The 16490-nt window shown below is 43.0% G+C and overlaps 1 protein-coding gene across 1 annotated transcript in view; it reads right to left on the bottom strand.

Annotated features, from left to right (window-relative positions):
- The window catches only part of LOC114553580 (ADAMTS-like protein 3), a 243131-nt gene that overhangs the window by 91953 nt on the left and 134688 nt on the right, over positions 1-16490 (bottom strand). Inside the window, exon 4 of the mRNA XM_028574811.1 lies at positions 4275-4402. Coding sequence (XP_028430612.1) covers positions 4275-4402 — 128 coding nt within the window. The remainder of the gene's footprint in view (positions 1-4274; positions 4403-16490) is intronic.

Here is a 16490-nt window from a genome sequence, read left to right as displayed (position 1 = left end):
GGAGGCTGAGAAGTGTGATAACCCTGTAATTGGCACACACCCTCTGGTCCCCCTTTTTAAAAAGGGGAACCACCACCCCAGTCTGCCACTCCTTTGGCACTGTTCCAGACTTCCACGCAATGTTGAAGAGTCGTGTCAACCAAGACAGCCCCTCCACACCCAGAGCCTTGAGCATTTCTGGACGGATCTCATCAATCCCCGGGGCTTTGCCACTGTGGAGTTGTTTGACTACATCAGTGACTTCCGCTTGGGAAATCGACGACAATCCCCCGTCATCCTCCAGCTCTGCCTCTAACATAGAGGGCGTATTAGTCGGATTCAGGAGTTCCTCAAAGTGCTCCTTCCACCGCCCTATTACCTCCTCAGTTGAGGTCAACAGTGTCCCATCCTTACTGTACACAGCTTGGATGGTTCCCCCCCTCCTGAGGGTGGCGAACAGTTTTCCAGAAGCACTTTGGTGCCGACCGAAAGTCCTTCTCCATGTCTTCTCCAAACTTCTCCCACACCCGCTGCTTTGCCTCTTTCACAGCAGAGGCTGCAGCCCTTCGGGCTCTTCGGTACCCTGCAACTGCCTCCGGAGTCCTCCGGGATAACATAGCCTCCACAGGGATGCACGAAAAGCTCCGCCGGAGGTGTGAGTTGAAAGTCTGTCGGACAGGGGCCTCCTCCAGACGTTCCCAATTTACCCGCACTACACGTTTGGGCTTACCAGGTCTGTCCAGAGTCCTCCCCCACCCCCTGACCCAACTCACCACCAGATGGTGATCGGTTGACAGCTCTGCCCCTCTCTTCACCCGAGCGTCCAAAACATACGGCCTCAGATCAGATGAAACAATTACAAAATCGATCATTGACCTTCGGCCTAGGGTGCTCTGGTACCAGGTACACTTATGAGCATCCCTATGTTCGAACATGGTGTTCGTTATAGACAATCCATGACTAGCACAGAAGTCCAACAACAAACAACCACTCTGGTTTAGATCAGGGAGGCCGTTCCTCCCAATCACGCCTCTCCAGGTGTCTCCATCATTGCCCACGTGTGCGTTGAAGTCCCCCAGCAGAACAATGGAGTCCCCCACTGGCGCCCCATGCAGGACTCCACTCAAGATCTCCAAGAAGGCCGAATACTCCGAACTCCTGTTTGGTGCATATGCACAAACAGTCAGAGTGTCCCCCCCCTCAACCCGCAGGCGTAGGGAGGCGACCCTCTCGTCCACCGGGGTAAACTCCAACGTAGCGGCGCTCAGCCGGGGGCTTGTTAGTATCCCCACACCCGCCTGGCGCCTCACACCCTGGGCAACTCCGGAGAAGAAAAGAGTCCAACCCCTATCCAGGAGTACGGTTCCAGAACCGAGACTGTGCGTAGAGGCAAGGCCCACCAGATCTAACCGGTAGCGCTCCACCTCTCGCACTAGTTCCGGCTCCTTCCCCCACAGAGAGGTGACGTTCCACGTCCCCAGAGCCAGCGTCTGCCGCCCGGGTCTGGTACGTCGAGGCCCCTGACCTTCACTGCCACCCATGTGGCAGCGCACCCGACCCCAGCGGTTCCTCCCACAGGTGGTGGGCCCATGGGCTGGAGAGATGGGAGCCACGTAGCTTGTTCGGGCTGTGCCCGGCCGGGCTCCGTGGCAAACCCGGCCACCAGGCGCTCGCCGACGAGCCCACCGTCTGGGCCTGGCTCCAGACGGGGGCCCCGGGCTTCCTCCGGTCAGGGTCACTCCATCTCTACCTCGATCACTCATAGGGTTTTTGAACCATTCTTTGTCTGGCCCCTCACCTGAGACCACTTTGCCTTGGGAGACCCTACCAGGAGCACAAAGCTCCAGACAACACAGCCCTCAGGTTCACAGAGACACACAAACCTCTCCACCACGATAAGGTGATGGTTCACGGAGAGGTAGGCTAATTCCCTCCCATTAAAATATATAGGCTATATTTCATAAAAATACCCATGTTAACGGGGTTGTTGGTCTCTCAATGTTTTAACTTTTATGAGCACACCTCTCTCTCTCTCTCTCTCTCTCTGCACCGAGCTCCACCTGATCTTCTATAAGAATGGTGACGCCGTTATCAATCAATCTATTGATTGGTCAGTAGGCGGTGCTTTAACACTGGTTGATCTCTGATCTCCAACTTAACCTGCTCCCGACCAGGTTAGGTGTTCAGCATGAGTTACCACGGCGATTGAACCCGATAACAACTGATCCACCTTCGTAGTACAGAAAATCCTGGGTTGAGCCTTAAGTTAGCTCGTTAACGCCAAATCCTGCTTTGTGGTACAGGCCTCTGATCTGGCCTTCTCTCCCACCCCTGATTACTGGGAACAAATCTGTAAGAATACCTTTTCCATGACCGTCAAGACAAACCTGCAGCTTATACAATATAAAGTCATTCACAGAACTCACATCCCCCAATTATGTAATACCCCGCCCTCCCTATTTCTTTACATTATTTATATTACCGTATTTATTTATTTTCTTTTTCCCTTATGTAGCTCAGCGTAAATTCTGTCAGGGAGACTTCATTAACGTTAACACTCTTCTCCTAAACTGATCAGCTGGTTTGTGGGAATTACGTTCGTGTAATTTACACTGTAAACCAATCAGAATCGGGTACGTATGTTCAAGCCAATCACAGCATGACAACCATGTTTTAGATCTGTTCTCTACCCTGCTTCTGTCAGTTGTATTTTCAGACGATAGTGCGACCCGCCTCCTCCCCTTCCACCACGGTGTTCTCGGTCTTCTTCCGGCTGACAGCACCCTTTTGGCTTTTTTCGTCCGGTCTTCAGGTTTTTAGTCGCCACCACCAGTGTCTAGACTCCATCGGGGGATATGTTTGGGTTTTTCTAAACCTCTAAAATATATATATATATATATATATATATATATACCTTTTTTACGATGGAGTCTAATCTCCAAAGTTTATGTACCTTCTTACTTTGCACTTGTAACTTGCACTTTTAAAAAAAAAAAAAAAATATATATATATATATATATATATATATATATATATATATATATATATATATATTTTTTTTTTTTTTTTTTTTTTGCTCTTGCAGTTACCTCTTTACTCATACACAAAGACACACACTATCCACACTTATGCATACCATGTTTTTCCAACTCCTTTCAATACCCTAACCGTGACCACCCAATGTGAATCACAGATCATTCTACCGAATCACTAATAATACGTCCCTGCATTTGTCAACTGTTCTACTATAATAACTCTGCTCTGGACCAACCCAAAGGCCAGTATGCAGGGTGTATTTACTCCTCTTTTTTTCTCTTTTTTACTACTCATTTCAGATCACAACCACAAGGTGGTACAGTAATTAGCAAGCTTTAGCAATGTTGTGTGCACTTACAGCATGTGCTGCAGCAGAAAAGTTCTTAGTGGGATAAACTTCAGCAGTACTATAGCATAGCTGAGAAAGCGAGTTTGCGCTGCAGTCAGATATAATGGAGACAAATGTGTTGCCAGGAGGCTATACTATAGAATGATGCCACGGGCCGCCGTCTGAAACAGATAGGCTGTGATGACTTCCTGAACAAGCAACAGTGCACAACCAATATCTGAGCAGAGACCGACCGACAGTGAGAAGAACAGACAGCCTGAAAGTGGCTTTTAAAAACAGCACAGATTTCAAACACCCACACACTTGATGCTTTTATCAGTGGGAGGAAAAATACAGGACACACCCGACCCAGACACTCTGTGTCTCCTTGACTTCCTAGCATCCCATCCACACCGACCCATACAGATGGTCTGGAGTTTCCCAGCTCCTTCTTTCCCTCTCTCTTTCTAGTATTAGTTTTATTCAGTCATCATATACGTAAACAATAATTATATACGTATCACAGTGTAAACTCAAACAGTAAATAGTGACTAAAAGGATTAGGCAGCAGTGAAAGCTTATATATGCCTATCCTATGTTCTTATCAATTAAATTGGGTTAAATCTACCCACCTCAAAGGAAAAGGAAATAAAAACAAAAAACCAAGATATAAGTAAAGAAACAAGAAAATGAACTACATTTGTAACTCTAAAAATTAGCATTACAAACCATTTTCTTAAAAACCAACAGAGAGTTGCAATTTTTTTTTAAATTTAGCATTGTTTCATCATTTCTCAATTCAATTCGAGAAGCTTGAGCCAGCATGAGGAGCAGCTCTGTACAGGGATCACATACCGGATTCTTTTTTTTTTTTTTTTTCTACACAGAAGCTATCAAAATGTGTCTTTGCTAGATGTTAAATGAGGCTTACCCTCCATTGAGACAGCGTCGCAGAGAGTAGGAGGCTCCCCCTCCGCAGGTGCGAGAGCACTCGCTCCAGGTGCCCCAGGCGTCCCAGCCCAGGTCCCTGTCCTCATCTGAGCGGGTCATCCTGGATGCCTAGAGAAGAAAAAAAAAAAAAAAAACACAAGGTCAATTATTTCATGTATATTAGGGGTATTCAACGTTTTGTAGGCCAAGGACCCGTTAACTGAAAGAGAAATGGAGTAGGGACTAGGGTTGAGTATCGTTTGGGTTTTTTCCGACACCGGTGCTAAAACGATACTTTTAAAATGGTGCACATGCCTAAACGGTGCCCGAACCAATGCTTTAACTGTTGTGACATTTAAGAACGACTTGTTTATTGCTAAGGCCATGTGGTCAAAATGAAATTATTTATTAAAAATGTAATAACAATTTTATAACAATAACTTATTTCACCAGTAAATTGCTGTTAAATGACAAAAGAAATCCCTAAGAGGGGAAAAGGGTATTGTACAATAACTTTGAATGCACCACAAGGCAAGTTTCAAGTGAATGGCAGGAACAACGGCAGCTGCAGACTGTTGTACGTCCCGGTGTTGGAATCCTCTACAGGGAAATACAGTCACACTTTTACACTGTTCAGCCGTCCGCGTTTTAACCATGTTTAATCCAGCTAGTAGCTAACAGTAGGCTAACGTTACCTGCTGTCAAGTGTAAAGTCAGTGTAAAGTCAGTGTTAACTAGCGTCACGCGCAGCATTGCTTCTGTTGCCTCTAACGTCTGTTTCGGAGCATCAGAGAGAAGCGCAGATGAGGCAGCAAAATCAGCGTTGCTATTTGGGCTGGTAGATAGCGGTCGTTAAGGCGCTGGTGCCGTATTAGCACCGGTACCCAACCCTAGTAGGGACCCCCTTTTGTTGTATAAAATTAGGTTGCATGTTAAACAAGGCCGGGTGGATGAAAATGAATGGATATTAATATATTATTATAATAATATATAAATGACCTGTAAAAGGAAACGAGACAAACAGTGAAAAGAACGCTATTTTTATATAGTTTTTGTTAATGCCTCTGCCCAGGTCCGATTTTTCCCGCAAAGTCACAGAATGATTCATGGCAGGTATAACGGCGCTACAGTAACAGTGTCTGATGGGTCACAGATTTCTTTGTACCACCGGAAAAGCCTGTGTTATTGTATCCAGCCAGGTTAAAGGTAGCAGGAGATTTCTTTATATAGGCCTTATTGTATTTTCATTTTATTTATTTTTTATGCTGTAGTTATGGCTGATACTGGGACAGGGCCGTCACAGAAAAGGAGGAAATTAAATGAAGAACAACTAAAAGATAAAAGGGAAAGAAACTTCACTTTTAAGAGCCTGAATAAACACTTGGACAGCTACAGAGAAAGTAAAGTAAATAATATATATAGAAATACACATGTCTCCTAAAACCTCAAAGCTGGAGGAATGACTGAAATGAAAAACTCTTATTTTAGTTAATACATTTTTATTTGTGTGTACAGTTTTTATCTACACTCACCTAAAGGATTATTAGGAACACCTGTAAGATTTCACATTAATGCAATTATCTAATCAACCAATCACATGGCAGCTGCTTCAATGCATTTAGGGGTGTGGTCCAGGTGTAGACAATCTCCTGAACTCCAAACTGAATGTCAGAATGGGACGAAAGGTGATCTAAGCAACTTTGAGCGTGGCATGGTGGTTGGTGTCAGACGGGCTGGTTTAAGTATTTCACAATCTGCTCAGTTACTGGGATTTTCACGCAACAACCATTTCTAGGGTTTACAAAGAATGGTCTGAAAAAGGAAAAACATCCAGTATGCTGCAGTCCTTGGGGGCGAAAATGCCTTGTTGATACTAGAGGTCAGAGGAGAATGGGCCGACTGATTCAAGCTGATAGAAGATCAACTTTTACTCAAATAACCACTCGTTACAACCAAGGTATGCAGCAAAGCATTTGTGAAGCCACAACACAAACAACCTTGAGGCGGATGGGCTACACCAGCAGAATACCCCACCGGGTACCACTCATCTCCACAAAGAAATAGGAAAATGAGGTTACAATTTGCACGAGCTCACCAAAATTGGGCAGTTGAAGACTGTAAAAATGTTGCCTGGTCTGATGCGTCTCGATTTCTGTTGAGACATTCAGATGGTAGAGTCAGAATTTGGCGTAAACAGAATAAGAACATGAGGCATGTCGATGGCTCAACATGCTGTATTTACAGCACAATGGTGCAACACACAGCAGCCGACACTCATTTAGTCTAGGGCGCAAGTTAGGAAAATACCTTAATGCAAGTCAAAACACTAAACCCTAATGGTGTTTTTGCCCGTAAACTTCAACGCTTTAAAGTCTTAAAGCATACTTTACTGAAGGATCTGCAACAAGCACATCAGTATCTACCTAAAATGAACACAAAAAGAGTTAAAATTGCAAGGTAAGTGACTTGCATTATCTAATCCATACTCAAAACTAATCCTACTGTAGATTTTAAATCTCAACATTGAATGATTAAACTTTTTGTGGAGTCATTCTGGTGCTTTGTGCAGCTACAGTATACTGTACGTCACACAGTGTTTTCCCATTGGGATCGTTCTCCAGGGAGTAAAAGTCCAGGCGCAGGCCTCAGGCCTCGTCTTTGCTGGATAATGGGCTACTGAAAAACTAAAGAGAGCCACCACTTTTTATCCTGCGTAGCCACTGAACAGCAGTATTACCTCACAGTACTGGGATACATTCATCTGTTTTAGGCAAGTATAGTCCCACCATGCTGCGACAGCCTTCATGCATCTCACCTCCGACCTTTCTCCTATCTTATCTGCTGTGGTAAAAGCTCAGATGAAAGAGAGGGAGTGACGGAGAGAAAGAGACTTTGATAGAGAAAGGGGGAAATGGAAAGAGAGAGGGTTTTCCTGGCTGCGTGTCATCAAAAATAGGAACATTGGCTTCCCCTCGGTCAGTGATGTCACTGCAGATTCTATGGTGCCAAAGAAAAAGGAATCTCATACTGAGGCTGCAAGTGTGTGTGTGTGTGTGTGTGTGTGTGCGTGCGTGCGTGCGTGTGAGGAAAATTGAAGCACAATGAAGTATTTATGGAAAATAAAGTCTGAAAACCAAAGAACTGAGCTTTCTAAAGTGCTTTTAAATTGTGCCCTTCATCACCGGACTTATAGTCAAAACACATATTTATACTTTTCAGAAAAGCTTTTTTCTGCAGAAGTGGTAACGCAGGCCCTCCACCAAAACCTTTTCTTGCCGTGTCAGTGAAACCCAGAGCACAGGAACAAACTCTAATTCCTCTGACAATGTTATTTATGCCTGGTCAACCAGAATTAACATTTCTGACATGCCTCTGCAGGTTCCATTTCACCCTGCCTCACAGACCCGGATCACTGGCTGACCTCGGACCTGGCAGAGCGAAACACTTTGCAGGCTTCAACCTTGTTACGTCGTACCCCCATGGACCGGATCGATTTGTGTATCTTGGACTGTTGCACTGCCCTGGAACTCAGTATTCTCTCGCTTTCCTCGGCCTGCTGCATCCAAATAGACAGGCTGATCAGCTGGAGAGGAATTAGACACGTTAGCACGCCGCTAATAGGATAAAACCACCTTTTGTTGTCAGGCTCAGCCGGCTAACAGCCATCACAGACCTCCAACAGTAATAACATCGGCATGAGGAGAATCTGTCCAGCCAAGGCTTTTTCTGGCCTGCCTGGTCTTTTGTGTGAGCTCTGCATAGTTCAGCATCAGCAATCTGTGTCCACTGACAACCCAGATGACCTGGGCGTGTACAGAATATTTCTCAATTTACCATGATTAGGACTCAACATGGTACTTACATCCCTGAGTGCAAGTTCCATTGGCAGTGTTGGGGAGTAACGGAATACATGTACCGGCGTTACCTATTCAGAATACAAATTATGAGTAACTGTATTCCGTTACAGTTACAATTTAAATAGTTGGTATTTAGAATACAGTTACGTTGTTGAAATCAATGGATTACATGATGATACTTCTCTGTTTCAAGAGTTTATTCACTCTCTAAATAAATTAAGGCAACTCCATGCATTTCCCAGAAGCCCCAATATGAAAACGGCAAAATGAGCTATTTGCGTGATCAGTCACAATGGAGTCAAAAGAGGAGCAGCAGGAGCTAGAGTAAAGCTTAGATCGGGCCCAAAAAAATCAAGTCCAAACCTACCCGGCCGGGCCCGACATTAACTGGAAGTTTTGAATACGTGGGTCATTATAACGGACGTTCTCAACTACGATTCTGAGTTTTTTGAACTACAAAAATCTGTTTAGAATTATCTTTATGAATCATAATGGAATGGATTGCAAATGGATCCGAATGAAGAAACGTAAAAAAAAAAAACTCAACCCTAGCTCCCTCAGCTGAATAGTGTGTGGGTAACAGATCAAGGCAGCAACTAGAGATGGTCCGATATATTTGCTCCGATACTGCCTAAAACGCTGGTAACGGTATCGGGAAGTACTGTAGTTTATGCACCGATCTGATAATAAAGCCCTAAAGAAAATCTACGTTAAAGTAATTTTATTTATGTTCTTTTTCCGTTATAACTGACTATAAGTTCTGTGGCATTTATTGTTTGTGTTTGTTCATGTTCCACAAAGACTTTAACCTGAGCCAGACCGACAGCAAAGATAGAAATAATATTGCATCCATACAGGAATAGTAGTATACAGTTGTTAAAATATACGACACACTGGTATCGGATCAGTACTCGGTATCGGCCGATTCACAAGTTCAGGTATCGGAATCGGTATCGGGAAGCAAAAAATGGTATCGGGCCATCTCTAGCAGCAACATAATCAAAGCCCTGGACCCATATAGGAGACTTTCTTGTCTCAATCACCTAATTAATACTGTCCTTCGCCACGGTCTGCATGCCAACGCACTGGCCGACAATGCACTGGGTATAGGAGAGACCGTATCTGCTGCTAAAGGACTAGTGAGATATCTGAAACAATGTGGCCTGGTTGCGCAATTATCGAAGACAGTGCTACAGATGGGGGAGACACGATTTAGCACAGTTTAACCTCATACTCAAGTCAGCGCAGGACATACACCCAGTGCTACGGGAGAAGCTGGAGAGGGTATATTTTTGTAGTATGCAGTTCGGAACTACAAATACAAAAATCTATCTGCTTGTTCAGGTACTTGTTAATAACGTTACGGTAGAAGCTTTTACCAGAATAGGCCTGTTTAGTAAGCAGGATTTGATGGCCACATTCCTACACTTATAAAATGCAATTCAATGTGGAAGTAACGTTAATATTTAATATCCAAGTATTCAGAATTTGTTACTCAGATTGAGTAATGTAACGGAATACGTTTTTGTGCATGTATTCTGTATTCTGTAACGGAATACATTTTGAAAGTATCCTTCCCAACACTGTCCATTGGTAATATACAATATAAAACCCTGTATTATAGGGGTTCCTAAACTGGCTATTGGGACCCCCAATAGGAAAGGAAGATGCATTTATGGGATTCAAAGATGAGTCATTATAAGAAATAAAAAAGAGAGAATATTTCTGCTACACAAAATATAGGTATAGGTATTATAGGTCATTTTTATTGTGAATATTGGAGTGGACGTGACCACTCCAATATTATGCGCTTAAAGAAACCCAAGTTGGATTGGCAACATTTAGGCTGTAACTACAAGCTTGATGGCTTATTAGCGCTGTGGAGATAGGTCTCGCATTGCCATACCTATCTCCACAGCGCTGTGTAGTAAGGTCTGGCTACACCAGAGACACATTCTGGGTTAGGAGAAAAAAAATGCTCGGGTTGGGTGCTAAGCTCAACCAAGGGCACTCTTGGGCACTGCTAAGCTCCGGACGCAGCGCCGGTGGCTCTGCAAAATAGTTTCGGGCAGGAACTTGTTTTGGTGGAACATTAGCACCCCACAAAAGAAAACGGCACATACAATATTAAATTAACCGTTGACACAATACAGTAATGTGAGCTATTTAAATTAGCTGGATACATGGTTAAACCTCATTTGCTCTTACCAGTGTATCACCCTGTGTACTTCGTCCACAGCAATCCCACCAATCGGTCCCAAAACGTCCCAGTTAGTGAGGAAATGCCATAATAATATTCTTTGTAAATCTTTACAATCATTCCCCGAAAGAACCAAGCAGGCCTGCCTTGTTGCACCATGCAAATTTTCTTCAAAAATTCCATTTTCAGCAGGTAGCTTGCTAGCTTGAAGTTTGTTGTTGTTTCCTGAAGCGAACAGAGTTTGAGAACACACAGAGAGTATACCATTCAATTATTCTGGAAATGTACTTCTGTTGATCCAGACTAGCAAGTGAGAAACCCTTTTAATATGTGATTGCCTTTTCGAAAGGGTTTATATGAGAGCTTTCATTTCTGATGCCCCCCAACATCACCAGTGAGGTCCAAAATCCAAAAGACGAGTCGACTGCCTTCTGACCTTTCACTACTATGGTTAAGGTTCTGTTAGATTAAGGCATAAAAAGTGTATGGTAAAAGTTGGGAAAGTGGTTTGGGTCATAAACGCTATTCAAGGTTTAGGAACCCTTGTTTTTATCAGTTGATTAAAGGTTCGGAACGATCACAGTTTAAAAGAAACCATTGTGGACTGTTAGGAGACAGGTAGTCTCGCATTGCCAGACCGGTCTCCACAGATACATTCCAGGATTCGTGGTTGTTTGCATTTCTTTAAACCAATCACAATCGTCTTGGGCGGCGCTAAGCTCTGGACGCTGCCACAATTGCTCTGCATTAGGTTACAGTTACTGTAGATAGTAAATGCTGTAATGTTACACATATCAGTGTTTCCCACACATAGACTAATTTGTATACAATCAACACCGGCCGCCACATATTGCGTTTCGTTTTTTTTTAAAGCAATTTAAAACATGCAGCGTATTCGTTCAGCTGCATTTCCTTTCCCTGCTCTACTCCGTCTCTCTGTCGCTCACGCGTCCCTCTCACACACACACACACACAGATACACACACAGCCCCTCCCCTCCCTGCACATCAAAATGAGAGAAGACAGCTGGCGAAATTCACAAGTTCAAGAAAGAACACCTTTACACAATCACACATTATTATAAAGTCCTATAAAAAATATTTTATATTCTGAATACAATGTTGCCAGTGTGTTAATGTTGGAGTCCCGACCCGACTCTTATGGTGCGTTCTTTTTGTCCACCGAAGTCGATTTACGAGTCGTTTTCCGGAGTTACGAACCGGAAGTTGCAAAAAGAACGCCACTGAGTTCATATATACGACTCGTCAAGTCGTCTGAACTCAGAGGACCCCGAGTTCACTTTCAAAGATGGCTACGTCGTGCATCACACGTAGTAAACATTGTGGTTTTCTACAATTTTAAGCACTTTTGTTGTTGTTGTAACCAGATGAAGAAGTCGTACACATAGCACTGTATACTGCTACCTATAGGCATGTCGCTACAGTCTAATTATGAGTTAAATACCGCCTAATTAGTTATTTTGTAGCTTATGCAGCTGAAATTGGCTAGAGACGCTCGGTTGCTATATGACAACAATGGCTTTAAGCCGAGTCAGAGCAGTAGCCTAACGTTAACGTTAATCAAAACGAAATTTTCATGTATCAAACTGTGAAATATATTTGTGTAATATGTCAATAACTGGGTGAATGGAATCCTAAATGTTACTAAAAATGTTACAAAAATCCATCTTTTCTCCGACTCGTAGTATTGTACGACAAAAAGAATGCAACAACCAGCGGTTATTCGTTTTTCGACATGGATGTGACGTCACACTCGAGCTACTAGTCGCGATTACAAGACAAAAAGAACGCACCATTAGCAAACACGTGATTGCGCCTGCTTTAGGAAGTTAACTAGTCGCAAGTTTGCGGTAAAATGCAGTTGGGTTGTCGAGGTCAAAACACTATATGTAGCAGCTGTGAATCAAATAAACGTATTATAAATAATGTTATGTCATTTTTTTACTCTTACACTGAATGTTTGCTGCTTCAATCCAGATGATGAAAAGTATTTTCCGCGACTGAAAAAAGGCACGTGTTGAGGATGAGGACCAGCCTGAACCGGAGGTATCAGTCTGGAACAGAGCTGAACAGTCCAACCTGTGTAATTAGTTATGTTATACATTTGTTTACAATATTTTCAAGCTTCAACCAGTGCTACTCAAGCAGAAAGACAGGGTCAGGGAGAGAAAGAGTAGGAGGGGAGGACAGCATCTAACAGCGTGTCCTCAGTTTTTGATACTTGATTGTTACAAAAATAAGTATTTGACATATTTCAAATATTTGCTCTTGACAGACAAAAGTAATAATTCATACAGCTGCTAGAGGTCCTTGTCAGAGTAAATGTAAACATGCATATCATATCAGACATTTGAACAAATGACAGATGCTGTGTCTTTCTTTGGAGGATAGTCTCAGTTCACCATTAGTTCTGTTGACATCCAATGTTCTCAAGAAAGATTTTCCAGTGTGGGGGATATACATTTTAATCATCCAGGTAGCCCAAAGATGGTTCTTCTTGATCTATCTCTAAAGCATTAGTAAACAATTCATAAACAGTTCCTTGTTACAAGATGGGAACATTTAGTTTTGTCTAACAGTCCGACCATTTGGCGAGGCCAAACAATTTACTGAAAAAAGGAGGATAAACTAAGAAGCTCCTTCAGCATGTTTTGCACATATTTCATTATTGATTTGGACCACTCAAGAAAACACAACTGTGGTTTTGTATTACATTTATACACATTGATACATAGAGAGCTGGTTATGCTGATGTTTGGTTGAGTTAAAGATATACTGAATTTAATTTAAAGTTGTCCTGGATTCATTTGTTGAGGATGATAAAGCATATGCACATGGACTACCTTTTAATTGTTTTCCTTCCTCCCACAGTTCAGCCACAATTGGGGGAATCCATCATTCATCTTTTGATTCAGTCTTTATTCAGTCATCCCTTCATTTATTTATTATTTCATACACTGTTTTATTTATCTATTCCTTTATACCATTTTTCCTCCAGTAATCCCAAATTGCATCATAGATTTTCCTCTTTGTCTGAGAATCATGAAACATGTACAAGTGCAAATCCTATTAGGTTGCTTCACACTTGATCTCCTGCAGAGTTTCAGAGCTGGTAAACAGACTTGCATCACTTTGTTTAGTTGTGGGAGCTCGTATATAGTGAATATAGCCAACAGCATTAATCTCAGCTTGTGTACTGATATGGGAGTGTGTCTGATGGGATTAGAAAAAACTGCCTCCCTCCAATAAGTGTATGAGAGTGTTGAATTCAGGATACAATCTGCTAAGTATGAAGTCTGTTTAATGTTTTCTTACTTCACTGTAAGTGTGTGAATTCTGTGCCAATGGATTTAATCACAACCCATATTGTTAGCACAAACTAACAATATGATATCATGAAACCCATGAGCAAGGAAGGTTTACCCATTGCCTGTGGCATGGGTCTGCAATTCAGCCATGTCTGCTAGAAAGTTTATGAAACTAATCCGCATTAGCAAGTTTACTGGAAACATTTAGTTCCAGTTAAGAAATCAGGAAGAGGTTCATAGCAAAATGAGAAAGTGGAGGCTAGGGCATAGAAAGGATTTGCCTCCAAAATCATTTGGGTCCCACCCAAAAGTCTGTGTTGAAATTTCAAAGGACCATAAAATGCATTTTAGCTCCTGAATCACAAATCATGAATATATTTTATTCCAAACAAAACGTAGGTTTTTTTTTTAGATTATTGTTTTCGGGCATTTTCCTATATTTTTATAGGACAGCTGAAGTCACGAAAGAGGGAGAGAGAGGGGGAACCACACGCAGTAAATGGCCACAGCGCCGAGGAGTAAACCTCTACATATGGGCCCGTGCTCTACGAGGTGAGCTACCCAGGCACCCTTGTTTTTGTTATTTCTATAGTTCCGAGCAGCCATTGATTTCCATTAATTTTTTTACGGTATACAAATTAATTAGCAACTTCTTGAAACTGGAATGATTTGAGCCTGGGGATATCATCGCTGCTTTTTGCAGATGATGTGGTCCTGATGTCATCATTGGCCCGTGGCCTTTAGCACTCACTGGATTGGTTCGCAGCCAGAGTGTGAAGTGGTTGGGATGCGGATCAACACCTCTAAATCTGAAGCCATGGTTCTCAGCAGGAAACCGATGGAGTGCATACTCCGGGTAGGGAATGGGTCTTTAACCCCAAGTGAAGGAGTTCAAGTACTTTGGGGTCTTGTTCGTGAGTGAGGGGACAAATGAGCCGGAGATTGGCCTGAAAATCAGAGCAGCGGGGCGGTATTACGTTCACTTTACTATACAATTTTCGTTCCTACCCTCACCTATGTTGATAAAGGCTGGGTCATGATTGAAAGAACTAGATTGCAGGTACAGCGGCCAAAATGGGTTCCTCAGAAGGGTGGCTGGGGCCTCCCTTAGAGAGAGGGTGAGAAGCTCAGTCCTCTGTGAGGAACTTGGAGTAGAGCCACTGCTCCTTTGCATCGAAAGGAGCCAGCTGAGTGGTACGGGCATTGGGTAAGGATGCCCTCCGAGTGACTCCTTAGTGAGCCGTTCAAAGCCTTTCCAGCTGGGAGGAGGCCTCGAGGAAGACCCAGGACTAGGTGGAGAGATTATATTGCCACCCTGGCCTGGGAACGCTTCAGGATCCCTCAGTCAGACCTGGTTAATGTGACTTGGGAAAGGGTAGTTTGGGGTCCCTCCTGGGGCTACTGTCCCCGCAACCCGACCCCGGATAAGCGCATGAAGATGGATGGATGAAACTTGAGTAACCTATCACAGCGCAAAACAGAAGTAGCCTAGCATGATGAGTCTAATTCGCAAGTGGAAGTTACATAAGCCTACTGTGTTGTGCTGGATGGAGAATGCCAGTAACGTCCGCTCCTCTTGCCAAAATGGGGTCCGGAGACCCTTACTTATCCATAAGTAACACAATGACAGAATGTATGTGGTCATGGGTTTCAGACACTTTCTGTAATAACATGATTTGCTAGCTTGATTCTAATTGCAGCAGTGACCCAGGCTACAGAAGTTTTTCTATTTCTCGCCAGCATTATTTAGTTTTGTCCATGTAGTTTTATTCCCCTGAGGAAACGCAAAAAAGCAGGGGTGTTGTTGCCATAGCTCTATGAACATTTCCTGCATTTTACAATTCCATCTCAGGGCACCAACAACATTGTTCCTCTTTGGCTTAGCAATTGTGCTAGACAGATCGCTCTGTGCTCCTATTGGTTAACATCACAGCAGTGGAAGGAAAAACTAAATCTAACAAACCTTTGATTGCTACATGCAAACATTGTAAAAACAACTGAGAAATCCTAAGGAATGGTGACATGTTAAATGTGAATCTTACACTATTAGGATGGAAAAAAAAACAATTCAGGCAGCATTACATTTCCTCAATTATATTTGCTGATGCAAAATAAATATATATGAATAGAAGAAAATGCCACTTCTCAGCCCACAGAACACATCCTTCAATTTTTCTTCATTTCTGTCAAGAGATGTGCTGCATCTGAACTAATTCTGCCACAAATTTACAATAATTGATTTATGGCTTCCAGTAGGCCTCCAGTTTTGAACACTGGCCAGACTGTCTGTTCTGTCAGTAGATATTGCTAGTCCAGCCAAGTTTCTCCCTCCTTAGCTTGGCGAGGACATCCAGTCCATCAGGTCAACAGACTCAAGTCCAAGCAAAGTTATGAGTCATTGGTGATTAAGTTAAAGCACAGGTGTGAGTCATTTTGATTTTAAAAACTCCAGTCTGAAGTTATGAAATCAGTGACTATAGTCTGGCTCGAGTGTGACTCAAGTTCACACCTATGGAAAACCAATTGGATTATAGGATTGACAGGTCATCTCTCAGAAACAAAATAGGCATCTCATATTAGAATGTCACTTTGAGGAAAATACGGTTCAAATACAGTTACAAGAATGTTGTTTTCACCCCCTTTCTTGCAGTGTAGATATAAAACTAGGATCTGCTGGACCGCTTTGACCTGTTAAGTCCGTCTCGATTATATGTCTGGCAGGTTGGACTCTGGACTCATTATAAACGATTAAGCTCATTCCCTGGCTGATTGCAGCGGAGGCCTCGCACTAGGAGAGCTGGCCTCAAAATGCCACTGACAACTGTAAAAAAC

This window comes from Perca flavescens, chromosome 1 (genome assembly GCF_004354835.1).
Source record: "Perca flavescens isolate YP-PL-M2 chromosome 1, PFLA_1.0, whole genome shotgun sequence".
Classification (NCBI taxonomy): Eukaryota; Metazoa; Chordata; class Actinopteri; order Perciformes; family Percidae; genus Perca; species Perca flavescens.
The sequence above is the reverse complement of the archived record's forward strand: the minus strand, read 5'-3'. Positions and strand labels throughout refer to the sequence as shown.